The following is a 23,531-nucleotide window of genomic DNA, read 5'->3' as shown; positions in this document are numbered from 1 at the left end:
GCACCAGGAGGGTGGGAGGTGGGAGGAGGGCCTCTCAGAAGAAAAGGAAGAGGCTGGAGGGTCATCCTTTAGCTGCGGCCAGAGGCCTCTGGAGGCAGAGCCCTCCTTGGTGGGCTGGATAAAGGAGGGAGAAGGAGAACAGTGGGGCAGCATGAGCGGGGCCTCAAATAATGTGACAAATATTTTGATGGAAGCAGACACATTTCCGTTTATGCAAGCTAAACACTTTGTTGCACTTGAGGAAGACTGTTGCCTCATGCAACCTGATGGGGAGAAGAGGCAGGGGGCTGCTGAGGAGGCCAGGGTGGTGGAGGAGCTGAGGGGCTGGGTGAAACCAGTCTCCCCTCTTGGAGGCTGGAAAAGGGAGCTACCACCCAGGGACTGTTTGTATTGGTCAGAATGAAGAAATGAAGTGGGATGGATGCCCACTTTCTTAGGGCACTCATTTCTTCCTTGTCTAAAAGCAGGGACAACCGGAGTGATCAGACGAAAATGGAGGACACTCCCCCCCCCCCCCCCCAGGAAAAAGCAGCCTTGTCTGGCCTGGAGCTCGGTGAAGAAGGGGCAGAGGCAAGATGGCATGCCTAGAAGATCCCGCCCCTCCTAGAGGAACAGCCAGGATCCAGAAAAGGGAAGGGGTAGCTGCTGTCAGTTACTCGGGATCTCACGGGGCACCCCGACAGGCACATGACCCCCAGATCTCCTGAACGGGTGGTCTGGGAGGGCTGAATGCAGAATGGCCCCCTCCCCATCTTCCTTTTGCCTTCTACTCTTCTTCCCTCTCAGCGTCTTCCTTGTCCCTTTTTGCTCCCCACTCTATACGCCCCTCAATTGCTCTTTGTCCCCAGCAGACTGGGGAACCGTCCACCCCGGCCTCCACCCCCTGCGTGCGGTGGCCCCTGGAGCCTCCCTCTCGATTTTCTTGATTCTTTAAAACCGACACTCGAGGCCTCTCCTCTCCGTCTCCCTGGGCGCTCTCTAGCTCTCCCTGTGGCCCTCTCTTCCATTCGGTCTTTGGTCCCTACTCTCCCCTTTCCTGTAGGAAACTCTACAGTTTCTCAGACTCTAGCATCCTCCCCTTTTCCGAATCTCAGTCTCTAGCTCCCTGAGTCTCCCCGCTCCTCTCCCGGCTCCGGCCTTCTTCTCCGCGGCCCCGCCCCCCTCGGTGGGCAGAGCCCTACCACCAGCGGCCCAATTAGGTGCCGGCCCCTCCCACAGCCCCACCCCTCGCGGGCGCCGAGCAGCGCGGAGCTGGTGGGGCGGGGCGGGGCGGAGGGGGCGGTGGCCCGAGAGCTAGGAGGCGGGAGGAGCCGGGCAGGACGCGGCCGCCGCGGCTCTCAGTCCGGCCGCGCCGCGGGAGGGAGGCGCGAGGCAGGAGCCGGCGGCTGGGCTCGGCGGCGCATCCAGCGCAGCGCGGCGCTCCGGGCCCGGCCCCATGCCCGCAGCCCCGCCGGACCGCCCTTGAGCGCGGGCGCCCTGCCCGCGCCCCCCGCCCGCCGGCACCATTGCCCCGACGGCGCGGCCGGGCGGCCCGGCGCTCCCCAGGCTCCGCGCCGGCCGGAAAACGCTGCTGGCGGCCGCTGCGGGCGTGGTGATGCTGCTGGTGCTGGTGGTGCTCATCCCCGTGCTGGTGAGCTCGGGCGGCCCGGACGGCCACTATGAGATGCTCGGCACCTGCCGCATGGTATGCGACCCCTACCCCGCGCGGGGCCCCGGCGCCGGCGCGCGGCCCGACGGCGGCGACGCCCTGAGCGAGCAGAGCGGCGCGCCCCCGCCTTCCACGCTGGTGCAGGGCCCCCAGGGGAAGCCGGGCCGCACAGGCAAGCCAGGCCCCCCCGGGCCCCCTGGGGACCCAGGTCCTCCGGGTCCTGTGGGGCCACCCGGGGAGAAGGGTGAGCCGGGCAAGACCGGCCCTCCCGGGCTGCCGGGTGCAGGAGGCAGTGGCGCCATCAGCACGGCCACCTACACCACGGTGCCACGCGTGGCCTTCTACGCCGGCCTCAAGAACCCTCACGAGGGTTACGAGGTGCTCAAGTTCGACGACGTGGTCACCAACCTAGGCAACAACTACGACGCGACCAGCGGCAAGTTTACGTGCAACATTCCCGGCACCTACTTTTTCACCTACCACGTCCTCATGCGCGGCGGCGACGGCACCAGTATGTGGGCGGACCTCTGCAAGAACGGCCAGGTGGGCCCGGCGGGGGCATGGGGCTGGCCTGGGGGCAGGGCACCCAGGGAGCCCGGGACGTATGGGTACCAGCGGGTACCCTACAGCGGCCCCGCTTAGGCATCACATGCGGGAATGGTGGACCGGTTGGCACTAACTCCTCGGATCCTGGGCACTGGCTGCAAGGCAGACGCTGCTGGGCACCCGCGCGCGGCATGGAAATGCAGGAGATAAAACCAAATAAGCAGGGCGCAGCGCTCCCAGGCGCGCGGACTGTGCTTGGGGGCTTGGCCCTTGGGTTGCGCTATCTGGGAGCTGGGACTGTGGTTGATACCAGCGGGCGATTAGGGGAGGGCAAAGATGGGCTCTGAGGAAAGGCAGCCTCTGGCGCCGGCGGGCGTCCAGGCGCACCGCTAGGCGCGCAAGCCGAGAAAGCAAAACGTTTTGGGCACAGAGGCAAAGGGAGCCAGGGGCGCAAAGCCTTAGCTGCAATACAGCCTCTGGCCCTGAGAAGGGACCCCTGGGCCTCTCTGACACCCTTGCAAAACCCGGGGACATCCCCGTGGCTTCCCGCTGTGTTAGAGCTGCGGGCACAAGAAAGCAGCCTGGGGGGAAAAGTTTTTCCTCCTGAGGCGGGGCAAAGAGGTGGAAACTCCCCCTCCCCGGATCATGCAGCTGCAGCGCCTGACTCCTGGAGTGTCTGGGGATCCTCTTCGTCACCTATCCCCATCTCAGAGACTCATACCTGCACTCAGATGGGGGAACTGGGAAGGTAGTGCATGGCGCTCTCAGAAACTGCTGCCTCCCGCTCCTCCCGGACCAACCTCGACCTAACCCTGCCCCAGGGTGACAATTTTGCCCAGCTCCCTTCCCTTTTGATACACCCTCCCTTTCCAGTGCTCCTAGACCATGGTGGCCTAGGGCACTCCCCGATCATGGGGGTGGGGGGGGTGAGGCAGAGCATTCCTGTGGAAGAAGGAGTCTAGCAAGGGTCTGGAGTAAAGCTAGGAGGTGGGAGTTGGGAAGGAATCTCCCACGCCTGGGACCCAAGACCCTGTTGGAACCCTTCCCACTGCAGTATTACCCTGAGGCAGAGCCTGGCTTGGGGGTGGGGGAAAGGACAGGCATGGGAGTCAGCACGATTACAAGGCACCTGTAAGTCTACCCCCTCTTCTTTTTCTCCTGCCTGCCTCTTTTCCTACTCTCTCTTGTCCCTGGCTCTCTCCTGTGTCCACCAGTCCTATCTGCCTCTCTGGGGTTTCTGGCCTCTGGGGTTTCTGGGCTTCACACCCCTCTTTATTCCTTGAGTGTCTCTCTCCCACTTGTGTCTGTCAGGCTTCCTGCATCTCTCCTCTTTGTCCTTGGTTTCTGACCCAATGGGAGGCCTCAGTGTCCAGTGAGGGCTCACTCAGCAGACAGCCCCATGATTCCCCTTATTAATCACCTATAAGGGATACAGCAATGTCACCTTCATCAATGGAATGTCTTCCTTTCCCAAAGAAAGTTTGGGCTGGCCCCGAGCCGAGGTTTCAGGGGGCTGGGGGCCCACTTTGCCCGGAGAGGGAGCTGGTCACCAGACCCCGAGTGGGCCCTAGACCTTATACGACCTGGGAAGGATGCAGCGGGGCCCTAGAGATGAGGCCAGAGGTGGCCCCGCAGGTGATGTGTGCTTGGACAGGGGCACTTGCTTTAGTCACTGGGAGGTGAAACTGTCTCAAAGGCTCTCCTTTCTCCGTCAGCAGGGGCAAGGCATTCACAGAGCCTCAAAAGGAGGTACTCACTGGAGGTGGGACCCCAGGCTAGTAAGAAAATGCAGGTGGCTTTAACTAATGGTTTCACAGACCCAGCATTTTAACAGTTACTCAAACCATCCCCACACACACACACACAAAAGGGGGCCTACACCCCTCACCTGTACATCCTTTGTGACTTGTCTTTCCAGATAGCTCAAGAGACTCATTCAATCTCACAAGTCATCCCCCGTATTCATTTTGAACCCCTACTGGGTGCCAGGTTCGGAGCTAGGTAGCAGGGGACAGCTCCACCTGCCCTCCGGGACCTCATGGTCTGTGCAGCGGGGACAGTGGCAACCACACGACAACACACCCCAGCAATTAGTGTGTTAGAGGAGGACTGGAAGCCCGGCTGGCAACTCCTGTCCCCAAACGTGTTAGCTGGAGGGAATGATTCAGTGGGCCCTGCCCCAACTCAGACCAACCTGGTCAGGGGAGAAGACGGCGAACCTGGGGCGGTCCCCAAGATAAGGAGACATGTCTAGAGAGAAAATAAGAAGATCAAGTGTAGGAAAAGCCTGCCTTAGAGGTAGAGGAGGACATCCAAGTGAGCAGAGAAAGAAGGACGACCCTGGGCAATGGACGGGAAGAGAACAGAGGGGCTTCTGCCTCAATTGACTTCAAGACCAGAGGCAATGCTGGGCTCTGTGCTTTTTCTTTCTGGCTTCCCGCCTGCAGAAAAGCTTCCAGAATTTCCTCAAGGAAGCTGAGCTGAAATTGTTCCCTGGCTTTCCCCTGGGCAAGACAGGGGGAGGGGACACTATCTTCCTGCCTGGTACAAGGCCCCCCAGGCTCCCTAAGAGGAGCCTGGGTCACCATTGCACAGCCTGATGGCACCAAGCCCTGGTCATTAGGACATGGGATCTGAGGAGCCCCAGGAAGGGGCTCTAGGTTGGGGGTTACCTGAGTGAGGTAAGCTCCCTGCAGCTGCCTCAAGTGTCCCCAGTTCAGATGGGTCAGGGAAGATAGGAAACTAATAAACTGGGCTGGGAGAGTGGACTGTATGGGAATGGGCCAGGGCCCATGGCCAGGGTGCCAACCATCCAGGGCAGGGGCTTTGGGAAGTTGCGTGTATTACAAATGGGGACGGACTCAGACAGCAGAGCCTGAGTGAGGTGAGAGGTAGGGTAGTGTATGAGTTGAGGACTCCTGTGGAAAGGCCTCACTGGAGCCCAGCCTGGCGCCCGACAGTGGGAGAGGGGCTCCTGCTGTCCTTTTCTAGCCTTGAATACCTTTCACGGTGCAGACCCCTGTGCCTAGCACAGTAGGGACCCACCCGGTCGATGTGTGACAGCACGTGTCCCCTGCGGGCCCGGTGGGCTACCTGTGGGAGCCCTTCCTGCACCTCTGACACCCCAGCATGACCGGGGGGCAGGGGCATGCTTGCTGGGTTCTCCCCCTCCTCCTGCCAGGGCCCTGGCCAGACCACTGCCTCAGTTTCCCTTGGGGCAGCGCTCGCGGAGGTGATTCTACAGCGCCCCCTCGCGACAAATCCTAGACTTGCTTTCCTGCTTCCATGGCAACCTCCAGTCCCCAAATTTCCCCTTGGCCCCCAGGAGGAGTTGGATGCCTCCACCGTTTCCAGTCGCAGGCAGAGAATCAGGACCCCTGGGTTCTGTTCCTGGATCCCCCACCGTCTAAGGATGGAGGGGCATAAATTCTCCCTGCCTCCATGGATAATTAGGATAATCACAGCAACAATCATGGTGATGAATAAATAATAAACATAAGCATAACTGTTCTGATGCCTGTCACATCACCAGGAGAACCCCGATGACAGATGACTCTGTTCTGATGGATTTGGCTATTAAGAAGCACATTGTTTTAATGAGTTAAGGCTAAATTAATCTGGGTAATAAAAATAATTGTTATTAGTAGTAATTTATTAGCAAAGATAATGAAATGCATGTGTAATAATAAATACTACGAGGATTAGGGCCCAGGGAACAATACAGAAGTTGGCTGCTTGCTTTGAGCGCTTGCCTAGTAGCACAAAAGCCCCATCAAGATTAAAATTTTTTTCTTCACCACCAAAGGCTTTTATAAAGGTTGCAGTGGTGAGGCGGGATCTTCTTATCCATTTTCTAAACAGAAGAACTGAACTTCGAGACAGACAGCGCCTTCCCCTTGTTTGATTTTCTCTCCCTTTGGCTGAATTGCGAGCTTTCCTAGCTAAGTGCCCCCCAAACAGTGCCTTCCCTGAGGGGAGGGAAGGGGCTGGAAGGATCTGGACTTTAAATGGCAGACCGCATGCAAATGCATCGAGTCCTCCTGTTGCGACGTATTGCTGAGTCAGCAACTGTGGCCCAGCGGACCTGGAAATTCTGCCTGCCGCCCAGGAAGGAGATGGGGCCCTTCCCCTTATTTGCCTGTGGCCAGGCCAGACTGTCAGCACTTGGGGGAGAACTGCCTTCACGGAAGGGACAGGGTGGAGAGGGGCTATTGAGGGGCCGGGTTGAGAGAACCCCCCCAACACAAGCCTGCACCTTGGAGATGGCCCCTCTCTTCTGGTTCTCCACCCAGGCTATCCTGGAGAGGCCTCAGATCCTATGGCTCAGGCCTTGGATCAGTTGTGGAAGAGGCATGCCTGGAGGGAATTTGCCCACCGCCCCCGCCCTCCCTCAGTATCTTTTGATTATAATCAGAGCCCCCAAGAGTGACAGCAGGCTTCACACCCAAAGGCTGGGGCTGTCTTGTTCACCGTCCTGCCTGTCCCTCCCCTCTCCCACCAAAACAAGGACCAGCAAGGATATCAGATCAGACTGAGGGTCACAGAAAGATGTAAAACCTGGATTTCTCTTCTTTCCACCTACTTCCTTTCTACCACCCTGGGGTGAGAGATAAGAGGAGCCAGAAGTCCTCTGTCAGGGGGGTGGGGGGCGGCGGTAATAGTCACGGGCTATGTAGCAATAGCTCTTTGGAGACCAGGATGCAGGCTCAAACTGAGCCTTGGGAGGGGAAATAATTACCAGGACTTCCCTCTCACTGCTCCACTGTGAAAGACTCCAGCATGAACTACAGACAAGGAGTTGAAAGATTGGGTTCTGGTGCTAGGGTGGTTGCTTAGTAGCAGCCTGGCATTTGTCTAGCCACCTGGCCTTTGGGGCCAAGGAGCACACTTGTGTCCATCCACTGATGCAAGCACAGGTGGGTATGGCTGAAAAGTAAGGCATTATTGCTACAGTTAAAGCAGAGAGGAAGGAATGATAAGGAGAGAAGGGGTGGTCCTCCATCAGCTGGTATTCCAGAGAATTCCTCTTTGCAAGGAGGGCGGTCCAGGCTGGGACATCCTGGAGGCATTGTTGAGGGCCTCAGCAGGCCAGAGGGGAAGACCTAGAGGCATTAAGGAGGCCAACTCCACCTCGATTCCTAATTCAGATCCAGATGACACTAGCCCTAGAAATCCAGGGCTCCTCTAGAACCCAGTCCCAAAACACAGTTAGCATTGGAAAGGAGGGGGGAGGTAATGGGAGAGAAGCCGGCTGAGAGCTGAAGGCGGGGCTTTGAGGGCCTCCAAGATCCGCTGCCCCCCACCCTCCCGTGGCTGCCGCACCTTTGACAGTCCCCCTCCCTCCCCGACCCTACTTCTCTCCCTCCTCCCGCCTACCCTCTCACACACACCACCCCTAACCGCCCCCCGCAGGTGCGGGCCAGCGCCATAGCCCAGGACGCAGACCAGAACTACGACTACGCCAGCAACAGCGTGATCCTGCACCTGGACGCGGGCGACGAGGTCTTCATCAAGCTGGACGGAGGCAAAGCGCACGGCGGCAACAGCAACAAATACAGCACATTCTCGGGCTTCATCATCTACTCCGACTGAGCTCCCCGCGCCCCTCTCCGTCCCGTATCCGCCCGCCCACACCCCCGCCCGGGGCTCCCCTCCCGGCTGGCTGAGGACCACCCAACCCCTCTCTGCCCAGCCCCGGCTGCCGGCCCATCCCGGCTTTGACGCCCCCCGGCCCGCCCTCACCACCGCCCCGGCCGAAGGCTAGGCTCTCCTGCCGCCTCGCCGCAGAGCCGGGTCCAGAGCGCGCCCCGTCCTGGTCCGCCGGAGGCGGTGTCAACCGCCCCCGCCCCGGCTCGCGCTGTATATTTGTACTATAAGACTGTTTATGGCCCACCCTGCTCGCCAGCCGGCCCCAGACTGGGGACAGATCTCGGCGGGGACCCTTTCCGTGCTCGGATGCTCTGCCCTCCAGCTCAGGGGTGGTGCCTCCTGGGAGAGGGGTGGGTTGGGGCCGGATTGCGTCCCAGCACCCGCTAAAGCCCCAGCCCGGCTGCGCCCCGTCTGACCAAAGCTCTAATAAAAACAGTTCCACCCCGCTAGCTTTGGGTCTGTGCCCTGGAGAGGATTTGCAGGAGGGGACCACAAACCCTGCCCTCTTCCAGAAGGGAAAGGGGTCTGCTGGAAGTTTCCCATGGATCTGGGGGCAGCCAGGTGCTAGAGTCTGAGCTGCTCCAGCCTGGGCAACAGAAGTGGGAAGAAGCCCAGTTCCATCATCACCTTCCATGGCGGGAAAGTTCCATTTGTTTGTCCTTGAAAGCGGCATCAGCAAGGTCTAAACTGGGACAACCCGGTTCTCAGTCTGGTACCACTGTGTGTGACCTTGGGCAAGTCCCTCCTCTTTCAGTTCTGGGTTAGTGACAGCAATGACAGGAACACACTTTGCACCAAAAACTGGTTGACTTTGGCCCAGGTGCTTCACCTCTGGGCCTCAGTTTTCTCATAAAATATAAGTGACAAGACTCACCTCGCATGACTGAGGATTCGAGAGGTATCATGTCTGTGTCCAATAAACGCAGCTTTTATTATTTCTACGTCACTGAAAGCTTGCACAGCGCTTCCAATAATGGCATCTTGCTCAACCATCCCAAGAGCCCTGAGAGGCTCGTGAGTAGATTTTGTTCTTCTTCCAGGGAGGTCAAATGTCTTGCTTCGTGTGACATAGTCACTAAGTTCTGTGACTGCACTCGAATCCCAGAAGCCCGGCTCCAGACAACACACCGAGTTCTCCTTGTCCTGCCCCTGCCGCCCTCCTCTCCTATAACGGGGACCCACAACAGTCGCCATTAGGACATTGCTAAATAATAATAACTAATACTCAGGGACACCTGGGGGACACACTTGGTTAAGCACCCGACTCTTGGTTTCAGCTCAGGTCATGATCTCGGGGTCCTGGGATCAAGCCCCACATTGAGCCCTGGGCATGGAAGCTGCTTGGGATTCTCTCTCTCCCCCTCCCCCTGCTTCTCCCTCCCCCACTCCGGCTCATGTGCGCTCTCTCACTCAAATAAATGAATAAATCTTTGAAAAAAAAAAAAAAGAGCTAAGATTTAGAGAGTACCCACTCTGTGTCAGACATCACATGACCACCTTATGAATACTATCTCATAGATATGTAGGTGGGGTGGGGTGGACTGGCAGGAAGTGCTCCCCTGTCCAATAACATGGGCACTGTTATCTTACCCATTTCAGATTGGGAAACTGAGAGAGGTTCATACTTCAAACTTCAGAGAGGTTAATAATTTTCCAGGGTCCCAGAGTTAGGAAAAGGCCAATGTCAGTATTTGAACCAAAGACCTTGCTCTTCGTCGGGATGCCATACTTCATAAAGATTTGGGATATTTAAAGCAGAATTGGGGAAGAATGGCTTTGAGGCAGCTCCGTCCCTGCTGGGTCCAGCCCTTCCACTCCCACCCCCGCCCTACAGAAGCTTGGTGTACTTACAGGCATCTGTGCTGGGCAGCCATCCTGGGGTGAGCCTCTTGGAGAGTCCCAAGGCTCTATATTGAGGAAAAGTCCCATCTGGCCTCCCCTCCCCCAGCCGGCTCAGCTGGAGAGACAGGAAGGAGGGGTGGCCTCCTTCCCAGTGAGGCCCCATGTATGGACCCTTGTCATGGCTGGCAGTCTTGAATGACTTTCTTTATTCTCCCTTCTCTCCCCTACTTCCCCCTACTGCCAGCTGTGGCCATTTAATAAAATTAGCTTAATGCTTGTTCCTTCCCTGTGGGGTCTGGAGATTGAAATCCGCGGGTCCCCACAGACCCAATAAAACCCCTGGCAGGTCTGGCTGGAATGAGAGTCTCCTCGGGAAAAGCGATTAGATTAGGAGGCGCTTCCCCCTGCCCCCAGTGCCACCCACAGCCCCCTGTGATTCTTTAATGGCCACATTGGCCTGGAATCACACAGCCACATGCCTGGGAGGGCTCCCCACCCCTCCCCAGAGACAACAAGGACTGGTCTGGGACCTCTGCTTCAGTAAAAAGCATGTTAATCATTTCTGTAGGGAGTGCCTGGCTGGCTTGTTTGCTTTGATTTCTGGTGACCAGACAATCCTCTTGTCATTTTGAGGGATGGGCCTCATATCTCCATTTTGCAGATGAGAAAATCACAGTCTGATGAAAATCTGTGACTTGCCCATGGTCATGCAGCAAGTGTGTGGTGTGTGGCATAACTAGGACTGGACTGAAGCCAAGTGCTTTTTTTTTTTTTTCCTTTGCAGGGCACCTGGGATACCCAAAGTCACTCAGGCAGCATCCCAGCCACAGGGGAACCATTAGGAAAGTGTCTCCCCCATCAGACAGGGCATCCCCAAGGGCAAAGTCTGTTTTGTTTTGTTTTGTTTCCCCTCAGGCTTGGGATACCCGAGGGCAAGGACTGTGTCTTCACCATCAGAATGGGAAGCTTCCTGAAGGCAAGATCTCTGGGTCCTCATCAGACTGGGGGTCCTTAAAGACAGTGTTTTTGAGCAAGTAGAGGGTAAGGTGTGTATCTCCACTAAGACCAGGATTGGGGAGGGGGTTCCTAGACGCAGAGATTGTGGCTTTCCTCTAGTGGCTCTGAGGGTAGATACTGCTTTTTCTATTAAACGAGGGCATTCTAAACCAGCCCCTGGGACTGGGGGTTCCCTGAAGGACAAATTCTGTCTCTTTATCCAGCTAGGGGGGTCTCTGAGAGCAGGAGCTGTGTCTCCCCTCAGACCGGGGGCTCCCTGAAAGCAGGGCCTGTGTCTCTCCTCCTTCTCGGTCAAGGGCTTTCTGGCACAAGATCATTCCAGGGGGGCAGGGCTGGCTGGTAGAAAGGAGGCTGCCCAGGCAGAATGGCGGTCCCACTCTGGAGGAAGGAAGAAAGCTCCCCAGACTGCCTCCCCTTTAGAAAGATGTGTGATTAATTAATGAATAATGTCCCTGCCAGGGGGTGCGAGGACGGAGGTGGGCCTGGAGCTCACCCACACAAGGAACGGTAGGCCATCCTGTGCCCAGCGAGCTGCTAGCCCTAGGGGCTGGGGCTGCCCTGCTTTCTGGGGTCATGGGCACCAGAGGGGACAGCAGGAGCCCACCGCTGGGGACTGTCCTAATTGGATGACTTTGCAGGACAGCAAGGCAGGTGCGCTCAGCTCGCCGCATCAGCTTGCTACAAACACATCTGCCATGGCGAGGTCTGGGGGTTAATTGCCTCCCGCCTCACTCCTGGTAACCGATATTCCATTTACCGCTCGGAGGGGGAGCTGCCCGGAGAATCAATCCCGGACAAGCATCCAGGAGACAGGGGAGCTGCGGAGGCATGGGAGCTGTTTCCCCGGAGGATCTCTGAACACCAGAGGAGGAGGCAGGAGGCAAGGGCTCAGAGAAGACAGCCGATTGCTCCAGGCTCCCGGGGCCTCACCTGCATTCTCTCGACCCTCACAGGACCCCAAGGGCCAGGAGAAAATCCCAGGGGTCCAGAGGCCGCACTACCCCAGCTAGCTGTGCTATTTCCCCTGCCCTGGTTCCTTCAGCATTTATTTATCTGAGTGCCCCCATAAGCTGTAGCAGGTTAGATGCTGTTAATAAGATTATTTTCACAAGCAATGAAGGTATATTTGAAAAGCGGAACTGGAGGTGTGAGCTCCTCGCTCCCTTCCAGGTAACAAACCTTAAAATCCTACAAATGAGGTGATAATAAAGTGGAAGTGAAGAGTCTGCACATGTGGGGAACTGGGAGGGGGAGCAAGGTTCCTGAGAGGTGGCAGCTGGGGGCTGGAGGGAAAAAGGGGGGAACTACCTGCTTTCAACGTGCTCCCCATTTGTCCCATCCACCAAAACTGAGAATCAAAACCACCGAATGGATAACTCCTTATTACACAGCTGGGAAAACAGAGACCCCGAGAGGGAGCCAGGGTTGCTCATGTTGGTGCAGAGACAGCAGAAAACGGTAGACATGCAGCAAGTGGAGACAGAAGAAGTGGGTTCAAGTCCTGGCCAGGCTCGGTGTTTTAGGAAAAGACATGTGACCTCTGTGAGTCCCAGTTTCCTCATCTATATAACGGGGCCAGTCAAAATACCTACTTGAAGGGTCGTTGTGAGATAGTGCATTAAGAACCTGTTTTCCTAAGTTATAAAGCAAAATGCAAATGCATTACTAGCATGACCACCCAAGTCCCCTGAGCCCCGTGATTTAAACATCTTTTGGTGGCACTTCAATGTCTGGGATGGTGATGATGATCGTCAAAGAAGATGAAGGTGTTCTCCCACCCCGGTAACCCCAAAGCAAATGTGGGGCACTAGGGAAAGGGTCTGTTGGGGGCACAAAAGATGTGGAGCTAAGTGTTGAGAATAGGCACCCTGAGTTGTCCCGTGTCCCATGTGGACTCCCCCACGTCCCCACCTTCTGTTCTATGGCCTCCGTTTTGGGGTGAGAACACAGGGATATCTCGAGGCCGTGGTCCGCCTGTCTCTACTTGCTCTGCTTGTTCCAACATTACTGAACATCTTCAGTGGGTCAGGCCCTTGTTTGTGTGAGTTCCAAGAAACCCTCTGCCCAGTCCTGCTTCCCTTCCTTCTCTTCCACACCTGTTCGTCCCAACAGCACACCCCAGTAAACTTCCCGCCCCATGATCCCCACCTCGGAGTCTGCTCCACAGAGGACCCAACCTGTGACACCTGCCCCCAATCTCATCCATTTTCTAATCCCTTCTGCCAGTTTTACTGAGGACCTATTATGTGTGAGGCCTGGCAGCAAAGGCCGGAGATGGAACGTGAAGCTAATTATCCAATGGGTGATCACATCTCCTACCTCCCACCAACTTCTACTGTAAAATCCACAAACTTCTCTGCATCTGGTTCTCTCCTCTCCCCCCATTGCCTCCATGGGAGAGCGGTCCCCCCTTCCAAGGCCCAGCCTGCCCCTGTGCCCTGCATCCAAGCACGCCCCCCTCCCCCGCCAGGATGACCAAATCTGTCCTTGCATGCCCAAGAATGTCCTGGTTTTCAAACTGGAAGTCCCATATTCTGGTAAGCCCCTCAGTCCCAGCTAGACTAACCGGAGTGGTTGATCACTGTATCTCCCACCTTCTTGGGGACTTCACCTAACTGATCATCACAGCTCTCCTTACTCTTCAGCAGCTCCCTCAGTATCTAGCCCCTTCCCGTCATCATTTACGTGTCTCCTTAAAAATCCTCCCTTGACCACACATCTCCCTCCAGCCTCTGTCTCCTTCATCTGCTCCCCTGGACAGCCAGATGTCTTGAAAGAATAGTTACTCCTTTCTCACCTCCCACTCCGGCTGCTGCCCTTCTCTGAAACTGCTCCTGCCAAGGCCACCTATGATGACCTTCTTGTTGATAAACCGAGGGAACACTTTTCAATCCTCATTGCGCTTGACTTCCGTGCTAGGCCAGACCTTGAACGAGGTCTCGGACTTGGTTAAAGGACCTTTTAAAATCGTTCTATATCTGAAGCAGTGACTGCCACACCTGCGTGCAAAGGACGTGCAGTGAGAAGTGTGCAGTTGAAAGGACGTGCTCCCCGCCCCCCGCCTCCTCTGAGCATGTAGGGTGGGGGGTCTTGCCTGTTGCAGAGCGTAAGATATCCACACACCTCACAAGAGCAGAGAGCCTGTCACCTTTCACAGCATATTGGCCATATCAGTTCAGAAACATCTGCCACCGTACAGGGCAAAAATTCTTCACCTAACCCTCACATCTGGGTTCTAGGCCTGGAAATTCGGATTAGGCCAATGCCAGGCTAATCTCCCTTTATCAACATCTGTAGCGTAGGGCCCAGGGCTTTTCCATTTGTATTCCCTAAGGTGGGCCTGGGCACGCCCTACCAAGGCTTCTCAGCATCACGGACTCCGTTGACTCTCTTGCCTGCAAAACCCCTTTCCCTTGGCTTCTGAGATCCAAGGAACAGCTCCTTTTGCTCCAACTTGCATGCCTCTTCCCCCCCGACCCCCTCTATTGTTCTCGTTATAGTCCATATACCACATTGTTTTTAGTACTTGCTTAATTGTCTGTTTTCTCCCATAGACTGGCAAGCTCCATGAAGGTAGGAGGTGGCGTTTATCACTCTCCACTCTATCTTCTGGGCCCACCAATAAATACTTATTGGAAGAATGAACACAAGAACACCTATGACCATTTCACCGAATGTCTGCAGTGTGCTACACTTGCATTATTTCTAATCTTTGCAACAAGCTAAGTGTCCCCTTCCCATTGCCCACAGCTGAGACAGCCTCTGGCCCCTGCCTCGCCTCACCTTCTCCAGCTCATTATCCAAACCAGAAGTGGACCAAGGCAAGACCTGTCTGACAAGGACACAAAAGGAACTTGTTCCCCTGGTGGCTCCTGGGGACCCCAAACCCTTAACTACACCCTGAAACTCTGTTAAAATGCATGTATGCCCCTGGGGTGCCTGGGTGGTTCAGTGGGTTAAACCTCTGCCTTCGGCTCAGGTCATGATCCTGGGATCCAGCCCCACATTGGGCTCTCTGCTCAGCAGGAAGCCTGCTTCCCCCACCCACCACCTGCCTCTCTGCCTACTTGTGATCTCTCTCTGTCAAATAAATAAGTAAAATCTTTTTTAAAAAATGCATACCCCTGTGAGAGGGGAGGGGGTCCCTAACTGGAATCCATTCTTCAACAGTTGTATTTCTCTTGGGTAGTGCAGATGGCAAGAATACCCTGGTTTTCTTGTAGCTTTACAGTGACAGCACCTTCCCATCGTTTTCTCATTTTATTCTCCCCCAATACAACAATGCTAACCCATTGTGTAGCGGGCAAGGGAGGTCCAGGTAGGTGAATGAAGAGTTTGGATCAAATCAACCAGGTATTAAACAGTGACTCCACTATCTTTTTTTTTTTTTTTAAGATTTTATTTATTTATTTGACAGAGATCACAAGTAGGCAGAGAGGCAGGCAGAGAGAGAGGAGAAAGCAGGCTCTCCACAGAGCAGAGAGCCTGATGCAGGGCTCGATCCCAGGACCCCGGGATCATGACCTGAGCCGAAGGCAGAGGCTTTAACCCACTGAGCCACCCAGGCGCCCCAGTGACTCCACTATCTTGAGGGAAGTTTGCCTCCTGCTTCTCACATGCCTCAGACCTGCTCATTGTCCCAGGGTGGGGACAGATCAGGCGAATGAAACTGGCAAGCTCCTGGCGGCCACCACCTGTTTCATCCTGATCAGATTCATACAAAGCTATCCCCTTACAAATGCTGGGGGTTTGGAGGGCTTTCACATACATGCTGTATTAGGTGAGAAGGAAGGGCAGGCTATTCACCCCATTTTATGGATGAGGAAACTGACACTTCCGAGGTCTCGGCACTAATAGTGGCTGAAATTAGGATTCCTGATTTCAGTGCAGGGCTCTCTCTTTGACCTCCACAACCTCCAGTGTTGAGGATCAGCATGAGGTTGGCCTACCAGAATCCAAGAAGCAGGCGGTTATGAAGGATGTAGACAGTGGTGCTCTAAGGGGCCAAGCCTCGTATTCAACAATCAGTCCATAATATTCCTGACACCGTCGAAGGGGTGGAATTGCCATTCTCTGTCTCCGATGGCTTTCCCATCTGAAGGTTGTTCTCAAAAGTCCATTCTTGGGAGGGTCGCGGAGTGAGAAGAGCCCCTGGACAGCGGCTAAAAAGTCCCTCTTGAATCGGTAGACGCCGTCTTAGCCCACAGAAAAAGACTTGAAAACGTGTTTGGTATCTGGCTGCTGCAGCTGGTGATGAACCCAGTCCCAGGTACGACAGAGTGGGCCGCGCTTTCCCGGTACCCCAGCCCCATACAGGTGTCTGTGGGTTTGGCGAGGCAAGCCCAGAGACGATCTCAAAACCAGCAAGCAGGAAGGGGAAGTGCGCAGGCGCACAGTTGACTGCACCCGGCACCTCCGAGGTTGTACTTTGTTACTTAGGAAACAGCCAATCAGCGGTCGGGACGGGGACCAATGGGAAGCGCGGATGAGCCGACCCGGCTAATTTGAACGTGCGGCGCGGGGCCCAGGTTGGCGCGGGTGGGAAGGAGGGTGTGGGGAGCGCCTTCGGGTGGTCTGGGGCTCCGGACTGCGGCGGAGGGACCCGGCTGCGAGCGGCGACAGCAGCGGCGGGGAACCGACGAAGGGTAAGCTCTGACCCACGGCGGAGTCTGCCCCGCGGGCTCCGGCACTCAGGTGGACCCCGTCGCTCAGGGCGGAAGCAGTTTTTGTGCCAGACCCAAAGGTGCAGCGTGGAGACCGAGCAGGTTCTGGGTGGTGTCCTCTCAACAGGACGGGGGGCGGTGCGGGGAGCGGGGCTCTTCCTTCCACATCTGCGTGGAGATCGGGGTCCCTCTGTTCATTTGTACGGCACCTGGGCTGGGTCCGTACAGCTGCACCGGGTCCTGTCCTCTGTGCATCCGCTCTGTGAAAGGTCCTCCCGTTCACTAGAACTGGAGACCTGGGACTCCTGCACACCTGTGTGGAGTCGCTAAGACCCTCTCCGCACATCCCTACGGAAGAACTGATTGCAGAGCTGTGCCAGCTGCCGAAAATTAGTTACTGGAGCGCTCAGTAAATAATTTGATTGAATGAAGGAAGGAATGGAAAGACTATCTGTATGACAGAAAACTATGCCTTCTGCTACCGCTCCTAGGATGCCTCCCCTCTTGGTTTTGGCACTTCTGGCCCTTTAAGATAGAACAGAACAACAGAATACACGTGTAGGAAATTTTTTAAAAGGAGTTCAAAGACATTAATGAAATAGGATTTTGTTATGTAATAGAGAGGATTGACTTAACCAAAAGCTATATCTTGGAAAAGACTAGTTAAAAAAGCCAACCCTCTGGCAATGTTGGTTAAGATATAAGGAAAAGAAACATAGAATGATCTTAGGAATGAAAATAGGGGCATAACTTCAGTTACTTGGAGATTAAAGAGAAAAAGAGACTTCAGTAGAACACCCTTTGACAATGCTTTTGGACAATTTTCTAGGGAAACAAAATAGCAAAGCTGACTCAAGAAGTTATGGAAATTTTGAACACACCTAGAACCATTGAGGAATTGAATTCATTTAAAATCTCCCCATCAAACTAAACAAAACAACATCCCCCCATGAAACTCCACCAGAAATGTATAAGCAATTACAAGAAATTAATCTTATACAAAATCTCCCTAAAAAAAAAAAAGAAAGAAAACCTTTCCAGTCTATTTTGTGATATCAACAATCAGACAAAGAAAGTTACCAGCCAATCTTCCTGTATAAATGTAGTTGTAAAAATCTCAAATAAAATATTAGCAATCAGAAGCCAATAGTTTATATATAAAAAAAAATCATGACCAAGTGGGGTTTATCCCAGGAATATGAATATGGTTTGAGATTAGAAAATCTAATACAATTTACACATTTACAGATTAAAGAAGAAAACCTATCCCATTAGGCACAGAAATAGAATTCAATAAAATTCAGTACCCATCCATGAATTTTTAAAAATTTGGTAAACTAGGGTTGCCTGGTGGCTCAGCTGGTTAAATATCTGGCTCTTGATTTCAGTTCAGGTCATGATCTCAGGGTCATGAGATCGAGCCCTGCCTCAGGCTCTGTGTGGAGTCGGCTTGAGATTCTCTCTCTCTGCCCCTGTTCTCTCCTGCTTGCTCTCTCTCTCTCAAAATAAATAAATAAAATCTCTAAGGGGTACCTGGGTGGCTCAGTCGGTTAAGCATCTGCCTATAGCTCAGGTCATGGTTCCAGGGTCCTGGAATGGAGCTCCCTGTTGGGTCCCCTGCTCAACGAGGAACCTGCTTCTCCCTCTCCCTCTGCCGTTCCCCCTGCTTGTGCTCACTCACTCTCTCTCTCTCAAATAAATAAATAAAATCTTTTAAAAAAATTTTTTGGTAAACTACAAATAGAGGTAAATTTCCTTAAACCAGCAGAAAGTGAAATAACAGGAGATCCCCTGTACAATTAGGAAAAAGATATGATCATTCACTATTGTTGCCACCATTCAAGATTGTACTAGATGTCCTAGCCAGAACCGTAAGACAAGAGAAAGAAATACAAATAAAATTAGAAAGAAATAAACAAAATTATCATCCATTATGGCCTTATAACTGTCTATATAAAAAGCCAAAAAAAGACCGCTCCTTCCTCTGAACGACCCTGGTAGAAAGAACCAGTGGTCTTTGGATGTTGCCCTGTGGTACTAAAGTCAGGGGAGGTAGGAACTCTGCAGAAATCAGGCTGCAGAGCAGAATAGCCTAGGATGAAGAATAATGCCTCTGGTGACCATCAGAACAAGGTCAGGTTCTGGCCTTGCTACTTACCATCCCTACGACAAGCGCCTTTCTGAGCCTCAGTTTCCCCTGTAGTGTACGACTGTAACAATTGTATCAGTAACTACAGACTGAGATTGTTGCAGAAGTTAAATGACACCATTTGTAAAGCTGCTAGCATAGGGCCTAATGCATAATTACGTGCTCAACAAATGGTAGCTATAATAGTAATTGTTTTTAAACTTTGGGATTCAGACCCTGCTCTTCCCTGGCTCTCATTCATTCCTAGGACAAACACCATACAGCATCTAGTGCATGCTGAATTTGGTGTCTAGGTATCTGGGGTGCCCAGACTACATCAGAAGGGGGTCCTGCTCTTTTGAAGCTTGAGGACAAGAAACACACTTGCGTGAGAGATTTAAGAGAGTAAGGAAGGGGGCTACAGCAACCCCTGTGAAAACAGAACATCCAGGGGCTAGCTGCCTTCTCCACCTTCCCAGCTCCCAGTGTCTGCAGGCAGATCCCCTCAAGTCCTCAGAAATTGTCCAGGGGCTTCTAGAGAAGTGGGGCTTGTTCAACCTTAACCCTAAGAGAGTGGGCAGAGGAGCCTACCCCGAAAACAACTGAATCTTGGCTTCCCAGACCCAGCTCGGCAGCGAACTAGCCTCTGGGTTTTAATGAGCTGCCCTGGGTTAGAAACAGGACGTGATTGTGGCTGGCTCGGAACCCTGAAGATCTTATTAAAGAATCATCTCCCTTGTACTTTGGGCTGAAATGCTCTTTCCAACCGGGGATCAAAGCAAACTTGACAAACGTTCTCTCATTAATCTCCCCATCCCCCTGGGGTGGGAGCAGATCCGAAGCTGTTCTCTCTCTGGCTCTCAAAGAGGGGAAGCTGATGTGACATTGCCATTGCTGGTGGAAAGAGCTCCCCACCGGTCAGATGCAGAGCAGACACCAGGACCCAGGCGTCCCAGCTGCAGCCCTGCCAAGTGTCACCCTAACTGCCCCCCCCCAACCCCGTGCCCCCAGCGCAGTCTCAGGAAGAAGGAAAACATCTCATTAGGCAAACAGTCTGCCTCCCTGGCCCTCAGGAGGCGGAGAGGAGAGGACTGTAAAGGTTATGCGCATTCCGTTGCCAGTGCCCTTTTTAATTTCCTGCTTAGAATGTTGGGCTGCTCTGTGGCTCTTCCTCAGCTCAAACCCTCCCCGCGGGGAGCTGGGACTGCCATTAAGCCAGACAGCATAGACCTAGACGGTCGGGCCAGGCACCCTCTGCCCTCACTTCTCTGGGTACAAGAGTGGGGCTCCCTGGGGGGGGCAGGAATGCAAAGATGAGAGTCAGGAACTCTCTCCGGGTGTTGAAAATTAGGTACAGTCCATATATCTGAAAGTGTTTGCCGAATACATAATGCTAGTTACATAAAAAGGATTATAATTATTATATAAACATGGGACTATTACAACAATGTGATCATGAGAGCGTAATATATAATACCATTGTAAGGCAGTAGAGCAGAGTCTGCCGTCAGACTGCCTGGGTTGGAACCAAGCTCCATCACTTACTAGCCTTGGGATCTTGGGCAAGTTGCTTACCCTTCTCAGTCTCAATTTTCTTGTTGAAAAATGAGTCTAATAATAGTATCTATCTTGTGGGATTGCGATGGAGCTGAAAAGGAGATGGTATGCTTAGGGTGTTTAAAACAACCCCTGCCACAGTGAGCACTCAGCTTTTTTGTTTATTGTGGCAGTCCGATGGCTGGGACAGGGAAAGAACTATGCAATGTAACAAGATGATTATTGGTTGATAGCTTTCCCTTGTTCTGCTTGAGGAAGGAATGAAGATGTGTTGGGGGTAGGGGACAAGAGTTTCAAATCAGCTCAATTCTGCCTCATTCCCAAAGGAAAACATGAGTTATTTGCTAGAGTATTAGAGAGAAATCTTACTTTTCTTTGCTGAATGACCTGGGTTCTAACAGTGGGACCTAAAAAATCTTTCCTGGGAAAACATTCATCATTTATATCCTCCAGAAACAGCCCCTGTTCCTTAACCCTTTTAATATATCCCAAGAGTTGGGATGAGCTTTTCCAGGATAACCATGACTCCTGCATTCCAGAAATCCCATCTGTACCCTTGGTAGGCTGGCTTGATGGAGAAATGAGAAAAGCAGGGAGAGAGGTGTGAGGGAAATACAAGAGGGAATAGATAATAATTATCTATATTATTATATTAATATATCATCTGTATTATAGATAATTATTATCTATATTATTACCAGGTCAACATCAGGAAATCTACCTACGTTACCTCCTGTATTAATGGATTAAGGGATGGGGCTCCTGGCCAGCTCAGTCAGTGGAGCCTGGAAATCTTGATCTCAGGGTTGAGAGTTTGAGCCCCACGAGCCCGACTGAAAAACCCAAAAAACAAAAACAAAAACAAAAAAGATTAAAGGAGAAGCACTGTTATCATCTCAGCCCTTGCCAAAAAACATTTGATAAAATTTAATGCCCATTCCATGGGACACCTGGGTGGCTCAGTGGGCTAAAGCCTTTGCCCCTGGGTCATGATCTCAGGGTCCTGGGATAGAGCCCCGCATGGGGCTCTTTGCTCAGCAGGGAGCCTGCTTCCTCCTCTCTCTGCCTGCCCCCTCCGCCTACTTGTGATCTCTGTCTGTCAAATAAATAAATAAATAAAATCTTTATTAAAAAAAATTAATGCCCATTCCTAATGGGCAGTAGAGGGTAGGGAACTAAATATAGAAGGGCTAAAGATAGAAAGTATCTGTCATTATTTGCAAACTATATCATCATTTAATTGAAAAACCTAAGAGAACCCATGACAGTCTATTAGAGAGATCAGTAATGTGGCCAAGTACAAGATCTGCATCCAGAAAGCAGTTGCTTTCCTACATTCTGGCAAATAAAAAAAATGAATTAGAAAACACAATTTTATTTATTTATTATTTTTATTGCTTTTTTTAAAGACTTTATTTTTTAAAGATTTATTTATTTTATTTTGAGAGAGAGAGAGGGAGTGTGTGTGAGCGAGCAGACGGGCAGAGGGAGAGAAGAATCCAAAGCAGACTCCCTGCTAAGTAGGGAGCCAGACACAGGGCTCAATCGCATGACCCTGAGATCACAGCCTGAGCCAAAATCAAGAGTCAGACACTCTACTGACTGAGCAACCCAGGCGTCCCATTAAAGATTTAGTTTTTAAATAATCTCTACACTCAGTGCGGGGCTCAAACCCACAGCCCTGAGATTTTTTTTTTTTTTCAAGATTTATTTGTTTATTTGACAGAGAGTGAGAGAGACAGTGAGAGAGGGAACACAAGCAGGGGAAATAGGAGAGGGAGAAGCAGGCTTCCCACTGAGCAGGGAGCCTGATGTGGGGCTCAATCCCAGGAGTCTGGGATCATGACCTGAGCCAAAGGCAGACACTTAACCAACTGATCCACCCACGTACCCCAACCCTGAGATTAAGAGTCGCACACTCCACCCACTGAGCCAGCCATGTGCTCTTGAAAATGCAATTTTGAAAAGGGCCTATTCACGATATAATAAAGACTAGACAATAACCAGTAACAAACCTATCAAGAAATAGGCAAAACTCACTTGAGAAAAGCTATGAAATTTTACTGATGGTTTATATAAAGCAAATAAAGAGAAGAGATATGGGGCGCCTGGGTGGCTCAGTGGGTTAAAGCCTCTGCCTTCGGCTCAGGTCATGGTCCCAGGGTCCTGGGATCAAGCGCAGCCTCGGGCTCTCTGCTCAGCAGGGAGCCTGCTTCTTCCTCTCTCTCTGCCTGCTTCTCTGCCTACTTGTGATCTCCGTCTGTCAAATAAATAAATAAATAAAATCTTTAAAAAGAAAAGAAAAGAGAGATGAAGTTCCTAGATAGGAAGACTTGATATCGTAAAGATGTCAATTGTCCTCATAATAATTTATAGATGCAAAAAACTCCCAAAATCTTAAGCAAGTTTTTTTCATAGAATTCTGTAAGCTGATTCTAAAATCATATGCAAGACAAGATGCCCAAGGACAGTGAAGAAAAAGAACAAGGTGAGGTGTAATATAGAACGACAGCAAGTTCCTAGGAAAGGAGCTTATCAGTAGAGTAGCACAGAGTGCCCCAAAATAAATTTCATGTTCATATGAGAATTTAGTTCTGTTAAATGAGCCATTTCAAGCTGGTAGAGAAAGAATGCACTTTAGTAAATGATATAATCACTTACCATTTGGAAAGAAAAGATATTTAGAAACCTCATTCATTAAAAAAAAAAAAATGAATTCCATCTGGGTAAAGACCTAAATGTAGGAAAGAAAAAGTATCAGACAAAAATATAAGAAAATTACCCTGGGGAAGGAATGTCTTCTTAAATATGACTTAAAAACCGTAAAAGAGAAGGTTGACACATTTAGCCATTTTAAAATGAAAAACCAGGGGCGCCTGGGTGGCTCAGTGGGTTAAAGCCTCTGCCTTCAGCTCAGGTCATGATCCCAGGGTCCTGGGATCGAGCCCTGCATCGGGCTCTCTGCTCAGCAGGGAGCCTGTTTCCCCACCTCTCTCTCTGCCTGCCTCTCTGCCTACTTTTGATCTCTGTCTGTCAAATAAATAAATAAATAAAAATAAAAAAATAAAAAATAAAAATGAAAAACCTGAGTATGGCGAGGATAGGATTTTTTCCCAAGAATGCATGGTTGGTTTGATACCAAAAGTAATTATCAAAAAATTTACCACATCAACAAAATAAAGGAGGAAAAAAACCACATAAACATCAGGAGGTGCTGAGATCATTAAATAAAGTTCTAGACATTTCCGATAACAAGTCTAAGTCAAATAAGAGTGGAGGAAATTCCTATTATGATAATTAACTATTTGTCCAAAACTAATTTCTAATTAGTGACGCACTAGCAACATTTCCTTGAAGATCAAGAGCAAGACAAGGACACTCATTATCATCACTATTATTTTTTTTTTAAGATTTTATTTATTTATTTGACAGGCAGAGATCACAAGTAGGCAGAGAGGCAGGCAGAGAGAGAGGAGAAAGC

The 23,531-nt window shown here is 52.0% G+C and overlaps 1 protein-coding gene across 1 annotated transcript; it reads left to right on the top strand.

The window, feature by feature from the left end:
• Positions 1-1,594: 1,594 nt before the first annotated feature.
• On the top strand, positions 1,595-7,786 carry C1QL1 (complement C1q like 1; the record flags this gene model as incomplete). Its single annotated transcript, XM_080827436.1, has 2 exons — positions 1,595-2,191; positions 7,607-7,786. The coding sequence occupies 2 exons, from the start codon at positions 1,595-1,597 to the stop codon at positions 7,784-7,786; spliced, it is 777 nt and encodes a 258-aa protein (XP_080683562.1).
• Between the last annotated feature and the right edge of the window lie 15,745 nt (positions 7,787-23,531).

The sequence above is a fragment of the Martes martes genome (assembly GCF_963455335.1).
Source record: "Martes martes genome assembly, chromosome: 16".
Lineage (NCBI taxonomy): Eukaryota > Metazoa > Chordata > Mammalia > Carnivora > Mustelidae > Martes > Martes martes.
The sequence above is the reverse complement of the archived record's forward strand: the minus strand, read 5'-3'. Positions and strand labels throughout refer to the sequence as shown.